The sequence below is a fragment of the Lynx rufus genome, unplaced genomic scaffold, assembly GCF_022079265.1.
Source record: "Lynx rufus isolate CCGP_SWC_20201006 ecotype Redwood Valley unplaced genomic scaffold, mLynRuf1.p SCAF_12, whole genome shotgun sequence".
In the NCBI taxonomy this organism is placed as follows: Eukaryota; Metazoa; Chordata; class Mammalia; order Carnivora; family Felidae; genus Lynx; species Lynx rufus.
In genome coordinates, this window is record NW_025814826.1 from 61,085,342 (window position 1) to 61,100,240 (window position 14,899).

The window sequence follows — 14,899 nt, forward strand, 5'->3', positions numbered from 1 at the left end:
CATACCTGGTGAGCCAATTCCTTATAATTAGTCTCTGTATACATGCAGATATACACACGTGCACACGCACCCACATACACACATACACACACCATTGGTTCTGTTTCTCGGGACAACGCTAATACAACGTGCTTTTTCATTAAGTCTCAGCAGAAATGGTAACTGAGTCACAGAGAAGCGAGCTTGGCAAAGTGCATGCCCCCGGACAGCCTCGCCTGGACTAACCCTGTGATAGGTCGGTCCCTGGGCACAGGGAAATGCTCCAGACAGGCCACAAATACCACATGGACCCTGAAAGGCTACTGGATTTTAAAAGCAAACAGATGAATGAATAATACATATCCACTCCACCTGCAGCTCAGAGGTCCTTTCACAGACAGATACCCCCACAGCCCCAGAGGGTGATGCCCCGCAATGCACCCACCCTCCCCAACTGCTGTCTAGGGGTCACCCTCAACAGTAATAAGCAACACGCTTTTTTTTTTTAACTCAAAAAGACCCATATCATAAAAACCACCTGTTCAGTCATCCTGACCTTCTTAAAAGGAAAATGCTGAGTGATTATAAAGTCTCCTTACTATTCAGAAACATGGAAGAAAGGGGTGTGGTGCACGTGCTGGCCTGGGGACCAGGCTCTGAGGCCATGCCCAGTGTCAGTGACAGTATCAGAGAGGACAAGGGGTTCCTCTGATCATCAAATGGCAGGAATGCTCAGAGCAGATTCACTGCTTGGGTTCTGTGACTGAATGGAAAAACCTGGAAACTATGATTTGTCAAAAATGCCAACATGCCTTCAAGAGGGGTAACACAGGTCAAGAAGCCCATGGAGAAAGGACATCTGGCTCCGAGAAGTGACAGGAAGCGGTGGGCTGTCTGGACTCAGGCTTTCTTCACTGGCCTTTGAGCAGTGGGAAGGGACAGTGAAGAGAGAGACCAGGCTGAGGTCCTTCTGGGCAGTGACTCCTCTGTCACCACTTGGTGCTTGCAAGAGGGCCCATCATTTAACTGAAGTGGGGCCCCGCCTGCCCCCGCCCCCTGCATCTAGTCACCCAGCACTGACCACCAGCTCCTGTTCTCTCCTCTGCCTGGAGCCCCGTGCCCACCCAACTCCCTGCTACCAGAACTCCCTTCGGGCATCATGGCGTCCATGAAGCCCTTTCTGCCCAACACGTGCCCCTATCCCAGACCCAGGTTCAAGGTGGGCAGCCCCCTGGTGCTCCTACAGCACCCTTGGGGCACTGGCTGACATCCCCAAGGCGTTCATCACTCTCAGGTAGAGCTGCCTGTTTAAGGTCTGCATTTTTCAGACCTCTTGAATTCTGCTGGTTCTATTTTCCCCTTTCACCTCCAGCATACCATGTTATTTATCGTACATGTACACATTAGCTATCTCCCTCAATTAGAAGGTATGCTCCTCGGGGTGCCTGGGGGGGGGGGGCGGGGTTCAGTCGGTTGAGCATCAGACTCTTGGTTTCAGCTCAGGTCATGATCTTACGGTTCAGGAGTTCGAGCCCCACGCTGGGCTCCATGCTGGGATTCTCTCTCTTCCTCTCTCTCTCTGCCCCTGTCCCGCTTGTGTTTCCATTACCACCCAAAATAAATAAATTAAAAAAAAAAAAAAAAAAAGAAAGAAAGAAAGTAAGCTCAAGCGTACCATTCGTTTGTTTTGTTCAGTGAAACAGCCAAGAACAGCACCAGGCTGGTCGAAGCAGCTCAGGGGTGCTTGCTGAATAAAAGAGCCAATCATTTCCTTCGCCAGGTTTATCTGCCTCTTGAGAGCAGGACCTATCTTAACCACAGAACCCAGCATGGTAGACAGACTAATGCGCCCCCACCTCAAAGAGGTCCATGCCCTAATCCCCAGAATTGAAGAATGTTACCTTGCAGGACAAAGGGGACTTTGCAGATGTGATTAAGTTAAAGGCCTTGAGATAGGGAGATTATCCCGGATTATCTGGGAGGACCTAATGTAATCACGAGGGTCCTTATGAGACGGAGGCAGGAGGGCCTGACTGAGCGAAAGCAACCAGGCGAGAAAGCAGAGGCCAGAGCGATGGGGTGTGAGAAGGCTCGCTCTGCCCTTGCTGGCCCTGTAGGTGGAGGAAGGGAGCCTCAGGTCGGGGATGCCGGGGCCTCTCGATGCTGGAAAAGGCAAGAGAGGGAATCCTTCCCAGGAGGAACGCAGCTGTCGAAGCCTTGATTCTGGCCCAGTGAAATCCATTTTAGACTTCTGACCTCCAGAATTATTCGGTAATACACTTGTGCAGTCTGAAGCCACTCACTCGGGGGCCATTTGTCGCAGCAGCAGCCAGAGGGGCGAGGGAACCATGATGCCGCACACGGTGACGGGTGCACCGCAGATGGGCCGTCTGCTAAGCGGATGCTGTACGTCAGTACATAAAATGTTAGCTTTCAGTCTCGAACACACATTTTGATCCAGAAAAGCAGCAAAGGGGCATTTAAGCCGTGAGCCACAGAGGTGGTGGTGGTGCATCTGTTTTTTCTTTAAGTAACTGACTGACTCCGAGATGCTTATGCTAATATTTCCTGTGCTGGCAGGTCTCACCCTTCATCTACTGAAGGCAGTTTTATTAATCAAAGATAAATTTCCTCCTCATAAAACCCTAAATCAAGATTTAACAAAAGGTGGGGGGGGGGGGGGAGAAACCAATTTATTTATCGAAAGCTGTCTGGTCTTCACAAATGCAATCAGTTGCACTAAAAGCTCTCGAGCGTCTCCCCGGGCCCGGCTGGTGCGGTACGCGTAAGGACTCGTCCTCCTGAACACTTCGAGACACTCGATCCCCGCGAATCTGTTTCTAATGCTGACACTTGAGAAAAAAGATGTGACAGGAAATCGTTGAGGACATGTTTCTGTGTCCAACTGAAAATTTAAACGGTCTGAATTATGGGCGAAGTCTTTTCCATGTCTCATTTAAGAACAAGAAGAAAGCAACCCAAGAAACCATTTTTTCTTAGCTCTTTGCTTCCAATACCCCCAGCCTACCCACCAAGCCTGCCGGTATTTTCAACCCAGAAACTGAAAACCCAAAAAGACTGGTAATTAACCACTTTCAATGATCACTGATTCACTTTCATATAGAAAAGATCCTTTCTGGGGCGCCTGGGTGGCTAGGTCGGTTAGGTGTCCAACTTTGGCTCAGGTCATGATCTCATAGTTCGTGGGTTTGAGCCCCGCATCGGGGTCTGTGCTGACAGCTCAGAGCCTGGAGCCTGCTTCAGATTCTGTGTCTCCCTCTCTTTCAGCCTCTCTCTCTCTCTCTCAAAAATAAATAAATGTTAAAAAAAATTGTAAAGAAAAGATCGTTTCAATCAACATTAATAAACTGGGAAAAAATAAAATTAGGAACAGAGCATATAACTATTTTTTCACGTGGGAAAGAAATCTTGAGATTTTTAAACCTCCAGAATCCATTCACACACAACCTGGAATGTTTTTGGCCCTGGGGAAGATATGTATAAAACTGGAAAGCTGAAAAAATCTCAAAATAAGCTATCCAATAGCAACCTGAAAACCTTTTTTTCTGCAACACATGCCATGCACTTTACTGACAAGGTGATCTTGCTTTTTCCTTCCCAGTACTGTTCTACGGGATATAATTCAAAAGGTGAAAACCAGAGCTCCCTCCATCCAACTTAATAAACATTTACTGAGCAACTACTATGTGTGTTATTATTTTGGGTTGCAGCAGGACGAAATCCCCAGCACCGAGGTCCCCTGCACGGGGAAGGAAGGGCAATATTTTACGTCAACAGGTACGCTAGAGTCCACACCGCGGTGGTGCAAGGATACTCGTCATGCAGAGGTAATTCCTCTGCTGAAAAATCCTAGACCAGACTTTCAGAAAAGAAGAAAAACATCACACCAATTTCTCTAATAAAAACAGCCACCTCGACATTTCAATGATAGGATAACTGAGTTCAGAGGGCATTCTTTAACACACTGCAACCCCTTTGCCAAAGGAGGGGGTGTTTGCTGTCCGCTCACCGGTCCATCCGTCCATGCTCCACCCATTAAGTAGCAACAGCCCCAGCCAGCGAGGTCCCAGGCCAGACAGGCAGGATGGTGACGAGGACACACACTCTTGGGGAACATTTCCAAACGCAGCTGCTCCAGACCGTGCAGGACACGGATGCTCCTCCTCGCCCTGAGTTTCCAAAAAACCACAAGATTCTCTAAAGGATGCCACTGTTTTCTGCCACCAAAACACACTGTACCTGTTTACACTGGTCGGACTGGAGGCTTATCTGCCTCATCCCATGTGGTGCTGGCAGCCTGACGCCTTGAAGCACATCTAAGCTGTATCCTGCACTGCCTTCGACGCTCAATACATCACGTCCCGGAGCAGTGGCAAATCACCGTCGGGAGCACCTTCCTATAATCCTCAAAAGAATTTGGCAGGGAAACCGGCAAGACCCTTCCTGATGAGCCAGGCCCAGCTGAGGACTCCACAGGTCACGGTGCGGAAAACCAGTTTCAGAAAAGCTACAGTAAGACAGTCAGAAGACAGCGACCTAGTAAATACAAAAGGAAGCTAACAGAGTGGTTAGCAACAAGGCGTGCGGGTCTGTTCCCAACCCACCGGCGCCAGGGCCCTGCAGACCGAAACGCCACATCCCACTGCGCGACTTCTGTGCAGGATCTTGTTGAGAGAAACCACACCAACCGAGGAGCGTTTCTGGGATACGCGGTCCACACGTTCACCTAGACATGCTGAGTTTTGTCTGCAGGTCGGGAAAGCCGGAGTCGAACCAGAACGTACTAACTCCACAGAGAATTCTGTCACCTGGGTTTCATGCTTTGAATTGTGGCCTGGGCACACTTGGGGGCACCGGCGTGGAGACAGCTCGGGAAGCGTACTTCCCATGTATCAAAGGGAGGTTGCTGGGGGCACGGCACCCACGGGTCCTCATGTCAGAGCCGCACTAAGAAACATCTTTATTTGTGCCAAGAAAACCCACTCCTTCTACGAAGTTCGTGTTGCCTGTTTCCTGCTTTACCCTTCTATGATTCAGTACCAAATTCACAGTCTAACATGCATACCTCCCATAACACACGCCTCTCCCAGGGCTCTGCTCAAACATCAGCAATCTACCCGACAGTCCTTTCTAAATAGCCCCCAAGCACACTCCTGGGCCCAAAGGCCTCCTCCTCCTTTTACTTTCCTCCTCTGCACTTATTCGCCATCTGACACCCTTTGTGTCTCACTCGTTCATGTGTGTCTTACTTTTTTCCCACGAGAGAGTAACCATGCTGATGGCAGGCACTGGTTCTCTCCTGGAACCCCAGGCATGCTGCCCAGTGAGAGGGGGTGTTTACGAAGTACCTCCTGAATGAACGGCTACAGGAACGGTTAACTGCATAAAACTCTACAGTGTGCATTTCACCTTACTCCATGAACTTGAACTTTGCCCGAGTCTGATGTGTTTACTGTTGTTTTGCTTTTTTTAAGTGCTTGGGTAAGCTGGACTAAATCTTTTGTAAAACAAAGCAAGAGGCAGTAGAGAGATAGGTACAGACAGAACAAAAGGATGATCTAATTCCCAAACACACTGCATTTTAACAGCTGGTAAGGTCTCTGGGGGTGGAAATGAGCCAAACTGTTTAACTGTCAATTAAGGAGAGTCACCGTGATTCAAAAACGGATGATTTCCTTCCCATTGGCTCAGCCATCGGCCAGGTGATGCTGCATATCTAATACGGCCAGTCCGTGGTCCATGGGGTCCACGGGGAAGCCCTCCTGGCTTCTCTGCCTGTCCCCACGGTCCCCACGGTCCCCGCTCATTCTGCTCGCTGGTGCCTTTGGCACCGAGGGCTGCTTTTCGTGACAGATGTGTCCAAGTGTGTCCACATCTGCTCATTTTCACTCTGGGATTCTCTGAAGAGAAATGAATGAAGTTTCCATAATTTTAAAAACTGTATTACTCCTCTCCCCTAAAACATACCTCCACACACGGAGCTCCTGAAGACACGAGCCCATAATAATCGGAGGCAGAGTAAGAAATGCGTGAGACTGAGCTCTCTCTGTCCAAACCCCACCGTAGGTAAATTAGGCCTTGAAAACCCATGGGGAAGGAGAGAGAGAGGGCGTGTGGCAGTGCGAGGGGATGATACTTAAGAGGCAGGGGAGGGCCTTACCTGTTTCACGACAGTCACTGTCCCTGGAGCCATGGCAACCACCGAGGCCACAGCGGTGGCATCATGGGCCTCGGTGCCCAGCTCGATGATCTGCTGGAGAATGTTCACAGCCGTGGGGTCAAGTCGGTCCCCTTACAAGGAAGAAACAAACAGGACACCATTAAGCCCAGGGGCACTGGAGGGCACTGAGTGCAAAACCAGACCTTAACAAAGGCCATTCTTGGGTGGTGTCTTCTTCGGGGGAGGCATGGGTTCTCAGCAATCGCTCGCTCTAACAACAGAATAATCCGTGCGGTCCTTGATAGCTTTAAAGCACTTTCTATAAGAACGTCTCAAAACCCCAAACGATCCCGTGGGGAGATGACATTGTGATGAGACACCCACATTTCGTGGATTGGTTACCTCTGCACAAGAAAGACAGGAGACTTGCCTGGGGTCACTGGGTCAGTCACAGCCCAAAGCCAGAGCTGAAGCCCAGATGATCTGAATCCACACTTGGTGACACAAGCCTGCTTCTCCAAACAGACCCCTGAGAAGTCCCAGCCCGCACAGCAAACCGCCAACAGGGTCCCGTGAGCACACGCACAGCAGGTGGCCAAGGAGAGCGTGCCAAATAAATCACACACGCTAGGACAGAACATCCAAGGATGTCTCAATTATTGAAACCGGTGGGCTTCAGAATGCCAAACCAGTTTAAGCTTGGGGTTCTATTTTAATCATCTCAGAAGACTGGAATCCGTATCATCAGGGCAGCTACGGAGTATAGACCCTGCCTGCTCTCACCATCTGCTTGGCCATCTGTGACTCTTCTGAACACGGCACTCTGACCCTGATCGCTAACTCACTAAAAGGGAAGTTACCGCATGATCTCTGTGTTAGCATCATGTTACCAAGTCTCCGCGCGCGTCTGCATCCCCGTGGACCCATTTTCCTTGGGCCACGGCCCAATGTGAGTCCGTCAGTGAGAGACGGAGGAGGGGAACGTGATGTGTGCGATGTGGAGGGCAGGCGCTGGCATGGGACTGGGGCAATGACAGTGTTAGCGACTTGTATGTATTCACATTGCACCACCCTGGCGTTCCCCTACACACACACACACACACACACACACACACACACACACACACGCACACACGTGTGCATGCAAAGACACCAGCACAGACACACACAGATACACGTGCACACACGCTCTCTGCTTAAGGGAAATGTGTCAACTGTGCCTTGCAGCCAGCCAGTCGGAACGTCCAAAGACTAAACAAAACATTTACCCGAAAACCTTACTGAGCTAGAGTAAGGTTTAATTCCTCATGCGCTTGCTCCCTCAGTGACCATTTATCAAGCCTGTCACCAGGAGCGTGGCTCCCAGCAGGGAATCGGCCTCCATCTAACACTCTCTCCCCTCCTCCCGGGACTCACGGGCTCCTGAGACAGATTTGTAAGCAAATTATCACCACACCAGGTTGGTCCCGTATTGGGAGGCAATCAGGGAACACAGCAGAAATGTCGCATGGGTCCCGAGCAGGCGACATATGATCTGAACACTGAAGGTGCAGGCAGGTGGCCAGAAAAACCATGCAGGGAACAGAGTTCACACAGGGCGGTGCACAGAGGAAGGCCGTGCCTGCACAGCCCACGCAGGACAGCAGGCACAGAGACAGGAGGCAGGCGACACAGGGCAGGGCACCAGGACCCAGAGCGGCCCAGCCTGGCTGCATGGGTGCAAAATCTGAGCTTTAGTCCAAGTGCCAGGAAGAAACCCCAGAGAGGCTTTAGAAGGGGTGGGTGTGTGTGTGTGTGTGCGCATGCATGCGTCAGGGATAACGACAGACAGGCCAAGGCCAGAGCTTGAAGAACTGCTGAAGTCACCGAACACGAAGGAAGGAAGCACAGGTTCAGGCCGGGCCTCCGCTCTGGATGCCCCCATTCATCAGCCAGGGCCGGGCCACCCTGTCCGCTGTCTCCTGAGTCCCTGCGAGCTCGGCGGCCCAGTGAGCACAGCCCCGAAGCAACAGCCCCACGGAGTGTTCCGCACAGGCTTCTACAACCTGCTCTTCAGGGCTTTAAGAACTGGGAAAAAGTGGCAATTTCCCATCCTGCCTCTACTTAATGCCTTCCTCCGAATGCAGATCGGGCTATGGTCACACATTAACTGGGGTTCGTGTGCTAGACAGGGCGCTAGGAAAACATCTCTAAGCTTCAGGCCCCAATCACCACCAGGCTGGCAGAGTGGTTTGAACCTAAAACTGATCTGGCATTTCAGAGTGGTGGCTGTTGACACAGAAATCCTGCTTCGGGGCTTTTCAGGCGGCTGGGAAGCAGGCAGTGCTGGGCTCGGAGCTCCGCAGGGCGGCCCTGGCGAGGCCGCCGCTGCCCCTGGAGCTGGAACCAGCCCCCTGGGAGACAGGCCCACGAGGCAGCCAAGGATGGGACAGAAACCCAGACGGCAGGCCCAGCTCCGGGGCTCAGCCGGCCACTTACTGCGAAGCCCTCTTCTCGCGGTACGTGCGGAGGCCTGGCCGCACGGCCGTCAAGTTCTGCCTCTGCTGAGCTTCCTGGGCTCCTATCAGGGGGCGGAGGCCTCCGGGTCTGACGGCGGGGGCCCCCTGCGGTCCGAATGGTGGGCCAAGGATGCTGAAGGGGACCGATTCACGGACACCGCTCCCTCACAGATTCACTCACTCCGCCTGCCCGCTGCAGACCAGCTGGAAGGCAGCTCGAAGGTGCGCAAGGGGACCGAGCGCGCGCTCTCACCGCTCTCGGAAGTGTATCTCAGATCCTGGAGCGCCGCCACGGCTGCCTGCGTGCCCTGAACGTCCTCTTCGGCTTCTGTGATGTGCACGTACTGGGTGGAGGGCTCCTCGGGGGCTTCTGTTGCTGGCTAAACGAAAACAGATCATCTGAGTGATCCAGAAGGCCACCTGTTACTTACCCACAAGCCCCAGGGTAACGTACTGAGACCAAATCAATACGCACGAGGAGCCCCTGTGGCACCTCATGCACCTGGCGTCCCTGAGAAATCCGCTGTTCCGATAAAAACACACTTCCCAAAAAGGAAACTTCTCCTTGCAAATACCAAGACGATTTTATTATTTCATTTTATTTATTTTGTTTTATTTAACGTCTATTTATTCTTGAGAGAGAGAGAGAGAGGACAGAGCACAAGCAGGGAAGGGGCAGAGAGAGAGGGAGACACAGAATCGGAAGCAGGCTCCAGGCTCTGAGCTGTCAGCACAGCGTCCAACGCAGGGCTCGAAATCATGAACCGTGAGCTCACCACCTGAACAGAAGTCAGACGCTAAACCGACTGAGCCACCCAGGTGACCCACCAAGACGCTGTGAAACCAGCTTTGGTGGAGAGCTTCCTGGTACACACTCTTGCCTTAGGGAACGGAGTGTGCTGTTCGTATTTAGAGATTAGACATGCGCCGAGAGTCTCGTACGCGCTCTTCTAACGGCCATGGTCTCCTCCCACTGCTGTCAGTGCTGCCGGAACCTGCCCGGGCCCGGGGCCTTGAGCCATCAGTTGATGGAAGGAGGGCACAGCAGAGCTGCAGGTGGAAGGAAGGGGGTGGGAAACACCGTAACATGTGCTGGCACCCAGCGCTCAGGGAGCCTGGGGGCTATTCGGGCCACTCTCATTTTCATATGAAGGATATGATAAACAACAGACCACGGGGAAATATATCTGCAAAATCAGGAGTCGGGAGGGTGGGAGGGGCTGGAGTGACATTCACAGGTACCTTGTGCCCCAAGGAGAGAAGAGGAGGAACAGAATTTCCACAAGAAATCTGCATCAATAATGCTCTCTTTCTGGAAGAGGTGGGGAGTGTGGGTGAGCTAGAAGGCAGGAAACACGAACGGCACCAAAAAAGAAGAACAAAAGGGAGGACCTTGCACAAAATTTATAGGAGCTGAAGTTCCCATGCTCCGTGAGCACTTCGTGGTAACTGATACAGCTCAGAATGCCAGGTGGTTATTCCTTTCTAGGCAAGGAGCCAAGTTCATGTCAGGGTTTCCAGCCTGACCTGTAGCAGACACCCAATAAATATGTGTTGAATGCACAGATGAACAAAATAAAAAAAGCCTACTTCCTTTACCGGTAAGCCACGTGTTGCCTGACAATGGCTGGATCCAAGCAACGTCTTAGCCTGTGAAAAACAGGACCCACGCACGATGGCTTCTTTCTCATGGCGGGAGGGGGGTTCTGCGTCCCAACCACAAGTGGGGAGGACCCGACCAGTGGCATAGGCAGCTCGTCACCCCACAGGTAACCCAGCACCTGAGACTGGCTTCTTGGCTGCTCTTCTGTCTTGCTTCTGGAGTCGAGTACGTGGCTTTGTGCCAACGACCTGTGTCGGATTCGACGCTCTGCGTAACGTGTTGGCATCTGCAAGAAGCACGGCCTTCGGAGCAGAGGGCCATGACCACACGTACTTATGGAAGCACTAACTGACCAGGAGACATGGGTTTTAGGTCAAGAAATGGCATTCCGATCCCTATGAACAGAGAGCAAATCCTTGCGGCATGAACTTGAAACACCAGAGGACTATACGTTCTCCCCTCGATGAGGATGTGAGGTTGGCCACACATGCCACCACCCCCACCAATAACCACAGTAGCTGCCGAACCCTGGGGGCCTCCCAGGGACCAGATACAGACCTCAGCGTTTTGAATATCTTGTCTTGTCTTTCAATCCTTTTGACCTGCTGGGTATTACCAGCCTCACTGCATGGATAAGGGCACTGAGGCCACTGAGGTCAAGTAAATAACGGTTCACGGTCCAGCCATTTATTTATACGGGATGGCACCAGGGTTCAACATCAAGTCTGCCAGACTGCAGTGCACACACACCCTACGTGTTCTCATAGGAAATTTCAAACATACACAACAACAGAGGGATGAGCCTTCCGTGCACACGTCACCCAACGTGAATGATCATTAATTCACGACCGGCCTTATCTCCCCTCCGTGCCAACACACTCCACACTCTTCAACTGGATTATTTTGAAGCAAACGCAGGGGTCACAGCATCTTATCTACAAATATTTTAGAACGTATCCCTGGAACACGAAACTCTTTGAAGACATAAGCACAACGCCACTGGGACACTCCAACACCCAATGGTAAGTCCTTTACATGACCACACATCCAGGCCGTGTCCTCACCTCGCCAGTCGCCACATTTCTTAAAACTTACTCTTCAAACCAAATGTGAGTTACTGAATCCGTGGATTAGAACTGACTGACACGTCTCCTAAGACTTCAATTTCTAGGTTCTCCCTCCGTTCCAACTGCCCCCCCCCCCACCACCACCATTTATAGTTCTGTTGGGGGAAGCGGGCCATTTGTCTCCAGACTTTCCAACGGTCTGGACTTTGCTGACCGCACCACCAAGGAATCCCTGAATGTGCTCTTCTGTCCACCGTGTCTCCTGCCCGTTGGCAGATGTGGAAACTCAATCGGATACCGGTTCCCTTTGGGGCAGGAACGCTTCGAGGGTTGGGTTGTCCGCTTCCCGCAGGAGACACGTGATGCCTGGGTGTCTCTACTGCTTCTGTGATGTCAGTAGGCAGCGGTCGGCCACTTGCTGGATCCGTGACATCACGAGAGGATTGCAAAATGGTGATCTTGTCAATCTTCGTTTGTTAGCTGGAAAATTTATAAATAGGAGCTTCTCCTCATCAAATGTGTGTTTATGCTGAGGTATAGTTTGTTCAGAAAATGGTTAAAATAATTGGACTCTTGGTCTTTACTTACCAAAACAGAATTGATGCCCTAATATCCTACAAGGTGCCTGAGCGTCTGCCCCAGGATCAGTATAAACCCACGGACTGAGATACGCTGGATGTGCTTCGCTGTAGTTACTAAATACTAGCAAAAGCCTCAGAGTAATAGTATCAACCCTCCCCCAACAACAAATAATTGAAAAGAGTACGTGTTTCTGCAGCTCTTTTCGCCTTAGCTTATGCCCCACGAGGGAGGAGCGAACTCCTACCTTAAAAGACTGCTGAATAGTTCCTCTGTGTAGCTATGCCATCGTTTTCATATACAGTTAGAAGCATTTATTTCCCTTTATTCTCAACGTTTAAGGTCTGCATTTTTTAAACGTTGTTTTTTTTTAATATTATATAAAATACATCCACGGTTTCAGAATCAAATCTGCACAAGTGGATGTGCTAAGAGTAATCTGGCTGATTTCTTTATCCTCTCCATCTTGGTGTGTCCCTACCCTTCCACAAAAAATCCCCCCCTTTGTTTTGACTATTTTATTTTGAATTATTTTTGACTTCCAGAAGAGTTCCCATACACCTTTGCCCCAGCCTCCCCTCGCATTAACATCTGAAACAACCACAGGACAATTACCAAAGCCGACAAGTAACACTGGTATGGTAAATACTATGAACCGCAGGCTTCAGGCAGTTTTTCTACAAGTTTTCTCCTTGGTGTCCCGGTTCTGTCCTAGGACCCAGTGCCGGATCACAGTCTCCTCCGACTGGTGACAGCTCTCCAGTCTCCCCTTGTCTTTCGTGACCGTGATACTTTGAGGAGTACTGGTCAGGTGTATGACCATACACATCAGCAACATCATTTGGATACATGACAGTTGCTCATGATTGGATGGAGGCTGAGGCTTTTCTGAAGAATGCCGGGAGGCTTTTCTGAAGAATGAGTGTCCTTCTCATCATCACATCCGGGGGCACACGAGGTCACCATGACTCCTGAGGATGCTAACTTCCGGGTGCATGGTTAGCCCCGGGTCTGCCAGATGCCTCTACTGTACAGACACTACTTTTCCCTCTGTGATCTAGTAAATACTTGGGGGCAGAGATTCTGAGGCTATGTAGATAGTGTGTTTTTCCTTAAATTGTGTCTACTAGTTGTAGCATTCATGGATGGGTTTGTCTGCAGCAATGATTACTGCAGTGTTCTAAGGGGAATTCTATTTCCCTCATTCCTTCTACATGTATTGTTCAGAATTCTCCCGTGTGGAAGAAGTGCTCCTTCCCCACCATCCATTTATATCAGTATGGACTCACAGATATTATCTTATCTGTTGGGTTGTAGCACAACGCTACCATTGTTTGCTTTGTTATTCAAGTTGTTCCCACTCTGGCCATTGGTGGTCTCTTGTCCTTTGACATGCCTCCACCTTTCTGGGGGGTTGGGAAAGACGCAAGATGCTACTTTCTAGGACCACAAAATACTCTAGGATCAGCTTACATATTTTCTGCCTCGGCCCTGGAATCAACCACTTTTCAAAGGACCCTGGTTCCTTTTATTGGAGAATCCTATTAGAAACCAAGATCTAGGTCCCCATGTGCTCATGGCCACGGGGTGCCACTGCTTCTGGGCTCTCTCAGCACAAAAGGCTTCTAAGGAGCACAGCTATGTAAACTAGCTGTGTGTGGGCACATGTCTGGAATCGGCTCTGAATCCATCTGTTGGTGTGTATACAAACACATGCAATCTATTCATTTATCTGGACCTACGATGTATAACAGGACTGCAATAAACAACCTTGTGCAGACACACACCTTTCCTCTTTTTTGTCAGTATTACTTTCGGGTAGTTTTCTAGCAGTGGAATTGTTTAGTTAATGGATAAAGAAATGCACAAGTAATTTTACTAGATATTGCTAATTTCCCCTCCGTAGAGGTAGTAATATTTTGCATTCCCACCAGCAATGCGTGAGAGTGCATTTTCCCCTCAGCCTCTCCAACAGACAGGATGTCAAATTCTGGATTCTAATAGGTAAGAAATTCTCTCTCCGGTTTTTTTTTTTTTAAGTTTTTAAAAATTTATTTTGAGAGAGAGAGCACGAGAGAGCGAGCACAGGAGGAATAGAGAGGGAGGGAAAGAGAGAATATCCCAAGAAGGTTCCACGATGTCAGTACAGAGCCCGACGCAGAGCTCAAACCCACAAACTGTGAGATCATGACCTGAGCCGAAACCAAGAGTCAGACGCTTAACCGACTGAGCTGCCCAGGCATCCCGTTCCAGTTTTAATTAACATTCCTTATGTGTGAGGTTGATCACATTTTCAGATATTGAAGGTCATTTGCATTTCTTTTTCTATGAACCTTTCTTATCTCTTGCCCATTTTCCTACTGGGTTGTTGATCACTATTTTTTAAAAAGATTTCATAATGTAAAAGCACTCGTCCTTTTTCTACAGTATGATTGAAAATATTTTCTTTCGTTGTTATCTGTCGGTCTCTTTGCCTTGTTCATGAGTTCTTTTCCATAAGTCTTTTTAAAACTTTTTCATGTGGCCAATTGTTCTTAATCTCTCCCTGTAGTGAATCTCGATTCTGAGGCATAGTTAGGAAAGCCCTCCACACCCTGAACTTACAAATGAATTCATTCACTCAGGTTCTTCTTCTGGTATTCCTAAAATATCACCGTCTTTTTATTTTATTTTTTTCACGTTTATTTATTATTGAGAGACAGAGAGAGACAGAGCATGAGCAGGGGAGGGGCAGAGAGAGAGGGAGACACAGAATCGGAGGCCAGGCTCCGAGCTGTCAGCACAGAGCCCCACGCAGGGTTAGAACTCACAAACCGTGAGATCATGACCTGAGCCGAAGTCGGACGCTTAACCGACTGAGCCATGCAGGCGCCCCAAAATCTCACTGTTTTTACATTTAAATCTCAAATCTTTTTGCTCTTGCCTCTCTCTACATGCAAGCTATTCATTATTTTATGTTTATGGTTCGATCTGATGCTTATTGTGTGCAGTA

The 14,899-nt window shown here is 49.9% G+C and overlaps 1 protein-coding gene across 2 annotated transcripts in view; it reads right to left on the minus strand.

The window, feature by feature from the left end:
* The window catches only part of ZFAT (zinc finger and AT-hook domain containing), a 191,625-nt gene that overhangs the window by 19,114 nt on the left and 157,612 nt on the right, over nt 1-14,899 (minus strand). For both annotated transcript variants that reach the window (XM_047074221.1, XM_047074220.1), the window contains 2 exons: nt 8,912-9,038; nt 6,161-6,291 (listed from right to left, as the gene is read on the minus strand). In XM_047074221.1, coding sequence (XP_046930177.1) covers nt 6,161-6,291; nt 8,912-9,038 — 258 coding nt within the window. The remainder of the gene's footprint in view (nt 1-6,160; nt 6,292-8,911; nt 9,039-14,899) is intronic.